Below are 15,376 nucleotides of genomic sequence, written 5' to 3'. Positions count from 1 at the left end.
GACATTTTGGAGGTTATTCCTCTTTCTGTAATCCCAGGCGACGCCCCTGGCCCTTCTTCCACGGCAGGAAACGATCAAGGTAACAACTCTGAAAACCCTCCACCTAAGGATGACATGCACTATACAGATTGTGTCATTAGGAACCTGGTAACTAGGATTCTAAACGAAGGACATGCAGTCAAGGGAGTTTCGACTCCTCTGTCTAGAAGGGACCCCTCACCTGAGGTGGAACCTCAAACTGAGAAAGATGATGATTCATCTAGATCAGAGAAAGACATTGCTGCTGAGGGACTGTGCTCTCTAGGAAAAACCATGCCTAGCAAGAATCCTATAGATGCTTCTCAATCTAAGAAGCATGACACTGCTGAGAGAGTAATTGATTTGGAGGAAGATATTTTAGAAGAGGAAGATGACATGCAAATTTTGGCCCAGTCCGAGTTTTTCCATTGATTTATTTTCATGGAACCCCCTCGTGTCTCTAGCAGTTTTTAAGTCGTAGCCTGGCCTACGCATAAATTTTTATCCCTAGAGTCTCTGTCTCCTCAGTGAGTTTTCCTGATGGAATGCATTATGCTCCTATGGACTTTCAGTCTCTCCCAGATTCTTTTCCGTTGTGGCAATATATTCCCCACAAATATTATTTTTGCAGTCATATCATATGCATCATGAGGTCTCTTAGGGACCAAAATTTATTTCTTGATGTTGTTATTTAAGTCCATTCTACCGCGTTGATACAAAGATTTTAACCTTCAATCCCCGGATAGAATGACCTTAAATAGGGGCAGCTGTAAAACCCCAATTTTGGCCCTAAGATCCCTCATGCCATCTCATCGTATTTGCATTGGCATTGAGATCACAACTTTGTATCCTCCTCACCTATCATTCACTAGGTTTGCATTGGGAGAGATCACCAAATATTTGTGATTGTATCATACTTTATTTTTCTTTGTTTACTTCCCATAATACCAAAAATTTCTCTAGTGTAGCTTTGTTTCTTTTGTAGGTAGTGTATGCATCCACCTGTGCCTCATCAAGCTCACAACTAGGGTTTGAGACCCTCAGTTCAAGGGATCAAGTTATAAAAGCTTCACTTTGGTTCTAAGCATCATATATGGGTCCCCTTGTTCTTCATTTGTCATTTTGATCAAGAATTCATCAAGAGTTTGAAGATTGTTTGTCAAGGAAGCCCTAATTCATTTGGGTATCTTGTGTGCCTTCCTCAGCAAGTTTCTTCAACATTTGGTCAATTATATTATGGGATACTTCATTAAACTTTATCATAAGCATATATGATCCTTCATGAGCCCCAAAGAAAAAAATAACTTCAAGTTGTCAAGTTGGTTCAAGGAGGTTGACCAGAAAAGTCAACTAGTCAAATCTAGGGTTACCTAGACCCTATCTCCTACAATATTTGTCATATGAAAATGATTCCAAGATCAAAGTTACTCTGTAAGACATTTCAAACTGTTTTCATGTTGGCATAAAGAGATAATTTTGCTTAGAAAGTCATGTTTTATGATGAAAGATTATAGGTCATTTTATCTGTGCCATAGATAGAAGGTCAACTTCCAAGAATCATAACTTGCTCAATTTTTATTATATGAAGATGATACAAGTTTAATGATCAATTTAAACGTCTTATCCAACCTTTATTCTTTGAGAAATGTCAAATACCACTTACAAGGGCATGTTCCACGAGGAAACATACTAGTTCCATTTTTGCCATCATCATTGAACAAGCAATTTTCCTCAACTTCTAAAATCCATAACTCCATCATGCATGCTCCAAAGGGTGTCAAATATGTGACCAAATTTAAGATATTTTAAAGAGCCACAACTTTGTAGAAGTAACCAAAGTCATTTGAACGTCATAGCAAAAGTTATTCAAGGTGGAAAAAGGGGTCATTTGACTTTTAACTTAGAAAATTTTCAAGTATATTTGATTCCTCCAACTTCAAGGTCAGAATTTATCATTTTCCAAGCTTTAAATGGAAAAAGTTCCAGCATCAAAGTTGTTCCCCTTCATGCTAGATTTCCAAAGAGTCTAAGTTTGTTGCATTTGGATCAAAATTGAGGGACTTGCGTATGTTTCCTTTGGATGGTTTGTGTCGCATAACGCGAAAAACCGGCGGGAAAAGACACAGAGCCGCCACCGTGCGTTATTTATCCCAAAGGAGGGAAAGGAAACGCTCGAAGTAAACCTGGAAAGGAATGGTCTCGCGACCAGAGATTGATAGGATCGGGAGTCGGTTATGCGAAGGGAAGGTATTAGCACCCCTACGCATCCGTCGTACTCGACGGGATCCACGCTCAAAAAGAATAGAAGAAAGGTTGCTAAATAACTGCTCAAACACTGCACACACACTGGAAGGAAACACGGATGCAAGACGGAGGAAACGGTACTCGGCAGGATATTGCATCCTGGGCCTACGTAGTTTTTCAGACACAAACATCAGAGTCGACGTAGTTCGGGGAATGGGAAACGTGCTCGCTAGGACATCGCATCCTATGCATACGTATCTTCTCTAACCAGAGTAAGAATCAGAGCACTCGTAGCTCGGTTAACGCACGCCAAACAAAACGCACACAGGAAACCGACTGTCAATCGCTGGACTTATGTCAGACTCCGCACAACAAACACACACAGGAAACCGACTGCCAATCGCTGGGCTTACGTCAGACTCCGACACACAACCACACACAGGAAACCGACTGCCAATTGCTGGGCTTACGTCAGACTCCAACAAGCAAACAAGAGGGTTAAAAAAGAAAAAGGGCGCCCGGAGAGATCTGCTCATCTCCTGCCTACGTACCTCATCTGGTATGAGGATCAGGGCGACGTAGTTCCCCTTAACAGGGAAAAACTTCTATCCTAACCAGAGACTAGGGAGATAACAGACTACTAGGGAGACTACGACTCGAGCCTAGAAGTTGTCATGCATACGATCCCTATGTTGAGGTCTCTAATCCTAACTCGCACAGGAAGCAAGCTAGCCTAATCATTAAGTTAGCAAACACAAGCACAAGAGAGCAAGCACACACACTATATGCAAACAAATGGCTCATACAAGGTTGGGCTTTAGTTAAGGGGTCATATCACCTCGACAAACAAGCCAACTGGAAAGGGTGTTTTGAGCTCTTAACCCTAACATTGAGAGTTAGGATGAAGCAGATGAAATGGGAGATGAGGGTAAGACCTCATAGCTCTTATCCCTGGCCCGGGAGAGCTTGAAACAATGAAAGTGTGGGAGTCCAGAATGGGGAACTCTACTCCACATTACTGACTCGACATACAATGATCTTGGGTTTTTTATTCAAAGTGCATCAACACATGGTGTGAGCAAGATGAAAGACACAACTGAGTAGCAGGGGATGGATTGCACATCCCTTCTATCTGCCAATGCCTCTTCACTTAGGAGGTCTTTGCATGTACACGACACAAAGATAAACAAGCACAAGCATTGCCTCTTAAGGAGGGCTTCAGACAGGTGCTTGCCAAAATAACATGACAGGTCTTCCAGACTACATGGAGAATAGGAAGTTACCTAGGTGGTATGCCAACCACAAGCAAAGCAAAGCAACTCAAATAATGAGTTAATGCGGCTAAAGTACTTGTGTAAACAACCAAACAATCAGTATAGTATTCAGACAAACAACCAACAGATAACACAGCCAGACAACCAATATACACAACATGTAAGCCATGGAACTCAAATGAGTTAGCCACCAAAGACCTACAACACAATCAAGATTAGTTAAATAAAGCAAAATCAAAAGCTCAAATGAGGAAGCAACATCAACCATGGAGCTAAAAGGCTTGATCCTGAAATACACAACTCAAATGTGAGTTCAAACCCCTAGGACAAAGCCTAGGGTCAAAGGTGGAGTAAAAAGTCAACACATCAATGGATATTCAACATGAAGCAGCTTTAATCAGTCATGAACATGTCATAAAAAGTGCCAAATCAAAATCATTAAGCAAGGTCATGATATGAGCAAAGGAAGACAAAGACAATTTCAAAGCACACAAATGATCATCATGAATCAAAATTCCATATCAAAACAGAAATGACTCAAATAATTCTGGAAATTTTCATGAGCATACAACATGTCAAACATAATCATCATACCAAAAATCAGCATCATCAAAGTTCAATTGTTATGGAAATGAAAATGCATAGGCAAGACATCCCATTGTGTGACACAAATTGTCACACCTAAAGTACATGTGTCCCAAACAGTGAAGACAATATCAAAAAATGCCAAATAAAATCACACAAATCCATCATCATGTTGACATTGATCATGCAAAATTTCATGGCATTTGGACCATGTATGAGCATTTTACGATAGGATGAATGAGGCAATGTCACAAAGCATACATGTTTAATTAGTCTAGCACATTTTAATTTCCAGAAATGATAAGATCACAAAATCAAAACCATAAAATTCTAGACATTTCAAGGATCATATAGGAAAAAACCTGGAATTATTTGGATCATTCTACAATTAGTTATGATTTTTTGAAGATCATGGAAACAATGAAATAAAAATTGAAAAAAAACATGAAAAAAAAATGAAATGAAGAAATTGTGGAAACGCGCCCAGCCGGAATCGAAGCGAGGGAAGGCTCGCTGATGAAACAACGTCGTTTCATTAGTGCCCTAGCCAAAACGCAGGAACGGACGCTATGCCGACGCTAGGTGGACGCTAGTGGCGGAAACCACCGTCTTCTTCATGAAGACGGTGGTTGTTACTGTTCACAACAAAAATTTTCTCCAGAATTTTAAAATTCATACCCCAATGGAAAGCTTGCAACATGAGGAATCCAAATCTACCATTATTTTACTTTAATTCATCATGTATTTCAAGAATCGAAGAGAAGAAGTATTGGATCTACAAACTTTAATTTGCCATAACTCCATGAATAATGCACCAAATTTCATGTTCTTTATATCAGCGGAATCAACAAGCAACAATCTACAAGATTATGTACATAAAAACAGGAATTAAGAGATGCAAAATTTTGACCTCTTGAAGCTCCAACAATGGCAGTAGCAGATTCAAGGCTTGACACTTGTGTAGATCCACTCCTAAACACTTGTTATGAATCCTAAAGTTGAAATTGAGGCCTGGAGATGTTTAGATCTTGCTCAAATTTGAATCTCCATCTTCACCTTCATGAACTTGCCATGCTTGATTTCCACACGAATCCTTCAAAACAAAGCTGGATCTGCACTAAATCAAGATCATAGAACCAGAATATGGAAGAAAAACTCAATGTTATGTGGAAGAATTTTGAATTTGGATTGGGAGAAAATTTTGGAGGGAAAAAAGTTCTAGATCTAGAAAATGGTGAAGAAGTGAAAATTCTGTTATAATTAACTATTTATATGACATGCTAATCCATTTTCTAATCATGCTTAGGCTTGGCTAATTAAACTTTAATGAGAAAAGAGGTGTTATGAAAAATTTGGTTTTTTCACCCCATGTATGCAATCCTACGTGAACAGTAACAATGGCCATGCATTTTCACTTAAAATCCTCTTATGAACACAATGGAATGGTTAAAAAGTCCATATGATGCACCAATTTTGAATTCAGGATTTTCCCTCCAAAATGGACATGAATATGCATATGATCATATGATGAATTTTCATGCATTGTGATGAGTGATTTGGAAGTTCATGTCATGAGAAGAAAAATGCAAAAAGAGCCACTCAAATTGGAGTTATGAGTCAAAAGTTATGGCCTTTTGAAGTTCCATGCACACTTGGCAATAATTGGATCATATCTTCTCAACCATTCATCAGATGCTCATGATCTTGGACTTTTTGGAAATGGGAGAGAAAGATATTCAATTTTCATGTTGGACAAAATTTCATTTGAAGCGTCTTTGTTTTTGTAAAGTTGAGTTGAAGTTGGTCCAAAAACTTGAAGCTACAGGTCACTTTCCATTTTGGGAAACTTTTGATCTGGCTTCAAAATCTTCAAGGTATGAGTTTGACATGATGAATAAACCTCTCTTGGACATGAATGAAGTGTCTCAAACCATTTCTCCACCTCCTAGCCCTCAGTTGACTTGCAGTTGACTTTTATGGGCTCTAGATGACCTGAAACTGCACTGTGGACCTTGAGCCTCTAATACTTGGTCAAATTGTTTCAAAATGAACCTTGGGTTCACATAAGCTCTCTAGAACAACCATAGGGGCTTTTTTCTCATGGAAATGCTTTGCTCTCTTGCACAGATGACTTCTCCTGACCAGTTTTGACTGATGAAATGCAATGCACTATGCAATGTTAATGACCTAAAAATGAAATGAATGTACAAATGAGGGGTGCAAATTTGAGGTGCTATAGTTTGTTTTGGCAACTTTTGCACTAAAATGTTAATCTTTTTTGCATGATTCCATGTTATGATCTCAACATCCATTGTGCATGAATTTGGAGGGGATTGCATCATTATTTGGGCCTAAGCACATGCTCATACACCGATGCAGACAACTTGCTATTTTTGGATTCAAATTTGGATGGTGTAGAAATGAATTGAAGAGCCTATAAATACATGAGCATTGCATCAGAAATGGGAACGAACCTTGCCCAAGCTCTACCCAGAAATCCCATAGGCTCCATTGAAAGAAAACCTTGAATATTTATTTGAAATTGAGTTTTAGTTAAATTTCTATTTGTGAACTAAAACTCCAAGGGTTCAAATTCTTTTTCATCTCAAACATCTCCTACAAGCAAGAGAAAGCAAGGCCAATTAGATTTGAATCGAGATCTAGCTCAGAATTCATCACCTGAAGGTGAACTTACTCAAACTTTCCTTCCTCGATTCTCCCTTATTTCTCCACCTTTTGATAGATTTTGGCTTGGATGAAGCCCTACCAATGTAGGCAATAAGATTGAGTTGCTTTGAGGTTAACTCGAAGCAACTCAATTATGGAACCTCATTTTTCAACTCCACATATCTTTTTATATAATCAGAGTTGGAGAAATTGGAGGTTAGATTCGAGATCCTCATGATTTTCTCTTCAAAATAGTATATGATCCATCCATTTTGGTGATGCTTTGCTCCTGACCAGTCCTGTGACATGACCCAAGAAGATGATCGGAGCTAGAGCTTCGGTGATACGCTGGTTCAATCTAGGTCATTTGATCCTTGGTCCATGTTCTAATCTTGGCTTTCCATTCTGATTACCATCCATGTTGCGCATTGACTTTGGAATATGGTGGACTTGATGTAAGTGACCATCAGATTTGCCACCTCAATTAATAAGGGAGATCTGATGACCCTTGTTTTTTATTTAATTTAATTCATTTTCTGTTTTATTATTTTAAATACCATTTTCTTATTAAATTCATTATAAATTCAATTTTAATCCAAAAAATATGGGACTTTCACCAAAAAAATTCAAATAACTTCCTCTTCCATTTTCTGAATTAAAATAATTTTTTAGATTAGCTTTGATATTTTTAGTGAATTTAATGATTCTTGACTTGTTTTTAATTGATTTTAAATACTTTTGACTTTTCAAAAATTCCAAAAGTATTAGTCTAAGGTCCTTTGACCTTGTTTGACCTATGATAAATCCCTTGGCTATTTCTTTGGTGATTTGAAGGGATTTGAGGTTTTTCCCTTTTTAAAATGCATTTTTCTTCATTTAAAAATTAAATTGAATTTGTTTAATTGCTTTAAGAATTATGTTGAGCTATTTAATTGACTTTGTGTTTACTCATCTTCTATTTGGCCTTGATCTTGGTTGAATTGGACTTCAATTTGATTAATACTATAAGATTTAGGGGGTTGATGAAGTTTAAACTTTATCCCTCAAGATGAATGGATAATATTGATCAAGTGAGGTTCATCCCTTGATCAATTTGGGATTCTATTTCACTTTATCTCTTCATATTCATCTACGTCTTTCCCAATCCATCCATGGCCAATGACTTCTCATAGGATCAAAATTTTAGTTGATTCACCAATGACCTTATGTCAAATGAATCATCATGTGCTTGATTGAGATAGGTTCATCCCATTTTATTTTTGTGTGTGGTATGCTTTAGGAGCTTGGTTGTTTATACCATGTCTCTAGCATGCATTAACACCAATATTATTATTGCCCGACCTCAGATAGTTGTGACTTCTACATAAATCCAATTACGATTTCTTAACATAGAGCTAAAATTTCCCCAAAAGGCATAACATTTTTGTAAGTGTGATTGTAAGTCTCCTATTCCTCATGGTATTGTGTGAATATTTAACCTCTTTTCCATTTGTGAGAGCTAGTGGCCTACTTGTTGATTTATCCAAGTTGGGTCCCTTCTCATAGATGATGTCTAGGTTCATATTTTCATGCTTATGAGTGGACGATTAAGTGTTCTTCAAAGAATGACTTAAAGAAAACTTTTCTTCTTTACTAACATTCACTAACACTTGTTTATATTGTTTTATTTTTAATGTAATTTACCTTAATGCAATTTAAATTTATGCACCTTATCATTCAGTGCCATTTACATTCATGCAATTTGTTTTTGTTTCAGTCATTTTCACTTTGCTAACTTGAACCGTATTTTGTGCTTGTATTATATTGTGCTTGTGATTTTGTTTGTTTGTGGTCTTAGGACCTTAAAATACTTAATAAAAACAAAAACCCTAAAAAATATGTTGGTGGACTGTTGGATCCCTGTCTGTGACTTGATCTGATACTTGGACTTAGAGTAGGCAATATCCATGTGCTTTGGAAGAATTAGGCCAATGCCATTATCTAAGACCTTTTCTTGGCCAATGCCGTTCACCTGATACAAGCTAGAGACTCCCTTGGTTTATCTGATGTATATTTGTCTCTGTGCTTAAGTTGTTATTTTGATCTTACTATGATTAACTGATGCTTTCTCTTTGAGTATGTTTCAAGGGATATTTCATCTAATACATGTGAAAGACATTAAAGACGGTTTGCTTTTGGAGTGCTTGCTTGGATGTTTGGTTATCTTTATTTGATACCATTGGTCTTCACATTAATTGCTTAGATGATTATGCTTTTTGCTTTCTTAAAAGTCCAAAGGAAATGGGTTTCTATCTGACATTCTTATCTTGTGGATGCTTCCCATTGGTTAGATCTTTTCAACTATAAACTTTTAAATCTTGTCTCGGATAGTCCCTTGATCTCCTCCTCCTTCTTTAATTTCAAAATCTCCCCCTCATTTTCAAAACTTCTTTGCATGTGTTTTCAACTTAGACTTATTTTAATGGGTAGAAACTTTGGCCTTATGCCATTGATTTTTTCAAAATATTTTCTTAAATCAAACTTGTAAATGAACTTAATGGTATTGACATTATTTTCAAAAAGACAAAAAGAACTAACAACCTCATTTAATCCTTTTGACCATTTTGTGCCTTTTTCTTTTAAACTTTTTAAAAGAGGGCATTTAGATTTGAGTTATCTTTGGTTGCGATATAATTCTCCCATTCAATGATATATTGAATATAAGTCTTTCCATTTATTAGGGGTTAGTTGCATACTTGTTGATTGAATCCAAGTTGGAGCGCTCCCTCTTAAATGTTGTAAAACCCTCATTATCGATGGATGTTTTGTTGAGTATTCTACCTTTGATAACAAAAGATCTTTAAGCTTTTGTTAAAATTAATCCACCCATCTTTGAAATTTTTAGCACAAACTTTGAGGTTTTAATCCCTCATTTTTATGTTGGTACGTAGGCATAAGACTGAAGGTCTTGTCAAACACAAAAAAATATAATAATGAATTCTTTTCTCATCCCCTAATTCTACTTTTCTTAGCAAACATCTTTTTCAACTAAAATACTTGCGCACAAAATGGGCTCCCTAGGAGTTCCTAGGACACTTTGGGCGCTAATACCTTCCCTCTGTGTAACCAACCGCCTTACCCGTAATCTCTTACATTTTATCAGTTTTGATTTAAAACTTCTGATCTTTGGGTTTGTTAACACTTTTCACTTTTCCTTTGGAAACAATAAAAGTGCGATAGCGACTCTGGTTTTATTGACGTTGAGATAACCTATAGCTTAGTGGTCATGAATTTACCACTACAACAGGATCAACTTCAATACCCTTCTCACTGACAATAAAGCCCAACAATGTACTAGAGCGGATACCAAATGTACACTTATTAGGATTCAAGCGGAGTTTATACTTCCTCAAACGCTGGAATAACTTCAATAATTTCTCAACATGCTCATCTTCAGACCTTGATTTGGAAATCATATCATCAACATAAACCTTAATCTCTTTATGCATCATATCATGTAAAAGAGTGGTCATGGCTCTTTGCTATGTTGCACCAGCATTCTTAAAACCGAAAGGCGTCACTCGGTAACAAAATGTTCCCCAAGGCATAATCAATGTGATTTTCTCCATATCTTCAGGTGTCATTTTATCTGATCATTACCGGAAAATCCGCCCGTAAAAGAGAAGACATTGAACTTAGCTATATTATCTACCAACATATCAATGTGTGGCAGAGGAAAATCATCTTTATGGCCTGCTTTGTTCAAGTCTCTATAGTCGACGGACATGCGGTCTTCTCCATCCTTCTTAGGAATAGGTACAATATTGGCCACCCACTGAGGATATTCGGAGGTAACAAGGAAACCGACATCAATCTGCTTTTGGACTTCTTCCTTGATCTTCACTACCCTGTCAGGATGAGTTCTTCTTAACTTTTGCTTGACTGGCAGACATTCAGGCTTCAACAACAATCTATGCTCCACAATATCAGTATCAAGACTTGGAATGTCTTGATAAGACCAAGCAAACACATCATTGTACTCTCGAAGAAGCTCAATCAAGCCCTTCTTAACCTTTTGATGAAGTTGTGACCCAATCTTGACCTCCTTGATATCATCTTCGAAGCCCAAGTTGACCAACTCAATTTGTTCTTCAAACGACTGAATGGTTCTTTCCTCGTGCTCAAGCAAATAAGATAACTCATCAGAAATGTCTTCATCGTCATTCTCTTCCTCAACTTCGAACACATGGAAATCAAAGTTCGGAGAGGGAGTAGGGTCATTATTTTTAATGGGTTTGAGAAGCAACCTGCATAATGATTTGATATTTTGATTTTAGAAATATGAAGTGCAAGCAAATATTATGCAGATATGGGACAAATTATTGTCTATTTATGTTTTTTGTGATTACCATTTTCAGAAAGAAAAAAAAAGAAAAAAGTAAAAACAACATAAATGTGGATGAATAAAATCACATTTTATTGATGATAATTGAAAATGCCTGACAATGTTTTCACTTCTCCCTTAGGCGTAAGATAAGAATTTTTCTTTGAGAAATAAGGTATATTACTTTGAACGATGAATTAGAACAAGAACATCAACAACATTCCAATTGTTGCAAATCTATCCATGCATTACAAAATTGGCACCGTCTTCTTCTTCATCTTCATCTTCATGAAGGATTGCAACTAAGTGTTGTTCTTCCTTATGGGTGAACCCTCCGCTACAAAAAATATGTTGCATAGCCTTGACTTCCTTGTTGAATGGACCTTGCTCGAATCCCAAAATGGCCTGATTCTTCTTCTAAACTACTCCCACGACACGACCCCAATTGTCTGTGTCCCCAGCCTGGACAATCTCTTGCGCATCTTTCAAAGAAGACATGGATGCCCTAGTTTTCTGGATCACATTAGCCACAGGAAAAGCTTGAAATGGAGTTCCAACAGCTTCCTCGATTTCAGCATACGTGAAAGATGATAAGTGGCTCACCAATAATGCCTTTTCACCTCCAATAATAACAAGTTTCCCATTCTTGACAAATTTGAGCTTTTGGTGTAGAGTTGATGTGACAGCACCTGCTTCATGAATCCATGGCCTACCTAATATGCAGCTATAGGCTGGGTGGATATCCATTACCTGGAAAGTAATTTGGAAATCGCTCGGGCCAATCTTAATTGGGAGGTCAACTTCTACAATGACAGTTTTGCGAGAACCGTCAAACGCCTTCACAATCACACCACTATATCTCATATGTGCTCCTTGATAAGATAGCCTAGCCAAGGTAGACTTGGGTAGAACATTCAAAGATGAACCTGTGTCTACCAAGACATTGGATAAGGCATCCTCCTTATAATTCATAGATATAAGGAGAGCCATATTATGATTCCTAGCTTCTTCTAGAAGCTCCTCATCACAAAAACTTAGATTATTGCACGTAGTAATGTTAGCAGCGATGTGATGAAATTGATCAACCGTAACATCATGTTCAACGTAGGCATGCTCAAGTACTTTTTGAAAAGCCTCATGGTGTGCTTCAAAATTTATTAATAGAGATAAAGTAGAAATCTTGGAGGGCTTCTGGAGTAACTGCTCCACGACGTTAAACTCACTCTTCTTTATCAGGCGGAGTACTTCATCATTATCATCCTTGCTCTTCAAACTGATGGACTCACCAGACTGAAAAATTGGAGTGTTAATAGGATCAAACAAAGGAACAACCACCTCGGCCTTATTTCCAACGACAACATTCTCAACAACCTTCGGGAATACCGGAATGAACACTCGACCGCTTCGGGTTACCTTGACAACGTCAGCAATGCTTACTACTAAAGTAGATGCAGGAAGAGGAACATCTTGTCCATCTTTGATCATAGTAGCATTATACTTGTAAGGCGCATACTTATCAAATGTATGCGGGACTGACTCGCCAACCGTATCACTAACGATGATATTGATCTATTGCTTCTCTTACTGCTATCATACTGAATCACCACTCGCTCAGGAGTTTTGAAAACTGGAACAATCACATTTACGTCAACATCCAAATTTCTAGCTTGGTGGATGTGAATCATACCTTCATCCACTAACCTTTGAATATCCCTCTTCACAATCACACATTCACGTGGATTGACACTGCAAATGATACAACCGTCATGATTATGCTCGCATTCACCAATCTGACACAAAGTCTTGTGAAGCTCTACCTAGGATCTTCGGATATGTCAGACATCATAAAAGCTGTACTCACCGGGACAACCGTCCATCATATTTATAAGGGAGTTACCTTGAGCGGGTAACATATTGGATTTAACATTCGGTGCACGATCCTCAAAGGACACCATCCTACTTCTTACCAATCGTTGAACCTCATATTTCAACGAATAAATGTTCTCAATATCATGGCCAGGTGCCCCTTGATGATAGGCACAATGCTGATCAGGCTTATACCACCACGAAAGAGGTTCAGGCATAGGCGGAGGACTTCTTGGCTGAACCAGATTTTTGACAATAAGAGACGAAAATAACTCGGCTTAGGACATCGGAATAGGGTCAAACGTGACCTTCTTCCTATCATATTTTTTGTGCTTATTTTTGTTTTGATTGTTGTTATGAGTACGTTGTTGTTGTTATTGTTATTGTTGAGGTTGGATTGTTGCTGATTGAACGGAAGAGTTATTGGCAACCACTAGAATAACATAAGACACTTGATGATGTTGTTGATGAGATCTGGAACTGTTCTTAACATAAGGATTCTTTCGCCTCTCCACAGTCACTAAATTAGTTTCTCCATCCTTCTTTTTCGAGAAAACACTCCCAAACATCTTACTGATTGACGCTTCTTCTCTGGACAATCTTCCCTCACAAACACCTTCCTCTAGACGCATCCCCATGTTCACCATCTCGATGAAATCATTGGGAGCGCTAGCAATCACACGCTCATAGTAAAATGAATTCAAAGTCTTGAGAAAAATCTTTATCATTTCTTCTTCTTCCAACGAAGGACTAATCTGAGTGGCTAGCTCTATCCATCTTTGTGCATATTCTTTAAATGTCTCTTTGTCTCTCTGAGACATAGACTGAAGCTGGTCACGATCAGGCACCATATCCACATTGTACTTATATTGCTTGACAAAGGCCTCGCCTAAGTCATTGAAAGTACGAATACTACCATTGTCCAGACCCACGTACCAACGAAGAACGACACCGGTTAAGCTATCCTGGAAATAATGAATGAGAAACTGGTCGTTTTCTGTTTGGGTTGACAACACGCAGGCATACATCACAAGATGGCTTATAGGGTAAGTGTTCCCCTTGTATTTCTCAAAGTCAGGGACCTTGAACTTAACATGGATCTTCACATTAGGCACCAAGCAAAGCTCATAAGCGCTCTTCCTAAACCAATATTTTCCCCTAAGGGTCTTCATTTCCTTCTTCAATTCTTGAAACTGATCCTTCATTTCATCCATCTTTTCATACAAATTTGGGTCTTCAGACGGCTCAGAATGGTAGATAGTCTCTTTAACACGAGGCATGATATGCACAACAAGATAAGGAGTATACATGATCGGGTGAGATGCCAACATAAGAGCAATGGTAGGAAAATAACCCTCAGGAACATAGTTTTGAGGAATTCCCCAAGGGAATCCGGAAGGCTTAAAGTGCATAGGCTGGTTCACTGGAGCCACATACACGGGCGCTGAGGTAATCTCGGAGATAACTGTCAGTTGATGCAGAGTTGCAGGAGCTTGAGTCGCCTGACTCTGAGGTGTGATGAGAGACTCCATAAGAGTAGTAAGTCTTGCAACCTCTTCTTTGAGTTCACAATTTTCTTGCTTTAATTGATCCATCTTGTGTTGATGATTAACACGAGTGTTGTACTGATGTGTCAGCTTGACTGATACAAAGATGAAGATCATGAGACACCTGGCCGAAGGGCTAGATTGCAAGAAACTTACGATGCAAATGATGCATGAATGAAATTTTTTTGATTTTATTATTCTCAAGGAACATACAAAGTCTTATTTTCAAATATTTCAACAATAATAATCAATAATAACAATTTGAATTGACCATACAATCTCATTTTTATTCATAATATTTAGAAGGATTACATTGAGTACAATTTCAGAAACCAAAATACAAATACAAGAGAAAAGGAAAATAACATCCTAAGGATCCATAACAACTGCATTAGAGGAGTAACCAACAGTAGACCGTAATTGTTAGAACACGATTTTGATTCTACAATATATCTCTAAGTTTTGATGATAACAAAGAATGAAACAATTTGGTACCCTAATAATTTTCTCTAAGTGTGCAGGTCTCTAAGGTAAAACGAATATGAGGAAGCCAATATATGGCATCTGACGTTGTCCAGAAAAGCTGACCCAACACGGAGATCAGATCTGACTCTGAACAAGAACATCTCTAAGAAGCAATCACATACAGAATCTGAAGCCGAAGTTCAACTATGGTATATGAAGACTCAAAATCTGAAGACTATTCAAGACAAAATTGGAAGACTATTCAAGATAACATCTAAAGACTACTCAAGATAACATCTGAAGACTGAAAAAGAATATCTGAAGACTGGAAGACTCTGATCAAAGAC

At 37.7% G+C, this 15,376-nt stretch overlaps 1 protein-coding gene across 1 annotated transcript; it reads right to left on the bottom strand.

Moving 5' to 3' along the window:
• Window positions 1-11,568: 11,568 nt before the first annotated feature.
• On the bottom strand, window positions 11,569-13,235 carry LOC127103860 (uncharacterized). The gene is made up of 3 exons (XM_051041101.1): window positions 13,049-13,235; window positions 11,995-12,683; window positions 11,569-11,901 (listed from the first exon to the last, which is right to left on the bottom strand). The coding sequence occupies exons 1-3, from the start codon at window positions 13,233-13,235 to the stop codon at window positions 11,569-11,571; spliced, it is 1,209 nt and encodes a 402-aa protein (XP_050897058.1).
• Between the last annotated feature and the right edge of the window lie 2,141 nt (window positions 13,236-15,376).

The sequence above is a fragment of the Lathyrus oleraceus genome, chromosome 7 (genome assembly GCF_024323335.1).
Source record: "Lathyrus oleraceus cultivar Zhongwan6 chromosome 7, CAAS_Psat_ZW6_1.0, whole genome shotgun sequence".
Classification (NCBI taxonomy): Eukaryota; Viridiplantae; Streptophyta; class Magnoliopsida; order Fabales; family Fabaceae; genus Lathyrus; species Lathyrus oleraceus.
The sequence above is the reverse complement of the archived record's forward strand: the minus strand, read 5'-3'. Positions and strand labels throughout refer to the sequence as shown.

What these genes read in the sequence shown, in the direction of transcription:
- LOC127103860 (XM_051041101.1), bottom strand. Translation starts at nt 13,235, where the DNA reads ATGCCTGAACCTCTTTCGTGGTGGTATAAGCCTGATCAGCATTGTGCC. An exon ending in CAATATGTTACCCGCTCAAG is followed by an intron (nt 12,684 to 13,048) that starts GTAACTCCCTTA and finishes TTGGCGAGTCAG; the next exon opens with TCCCGCATACATTTGATAAG. An exon ending in TGAGATATAGTGGTGTGATT is followed by an intron (nt 11,902 to 11,994) that starts GTGAAGGCGTTT and finishes ATTACTTTCCAG; the next exon opens with GTAATGGATATCCACCCAGC.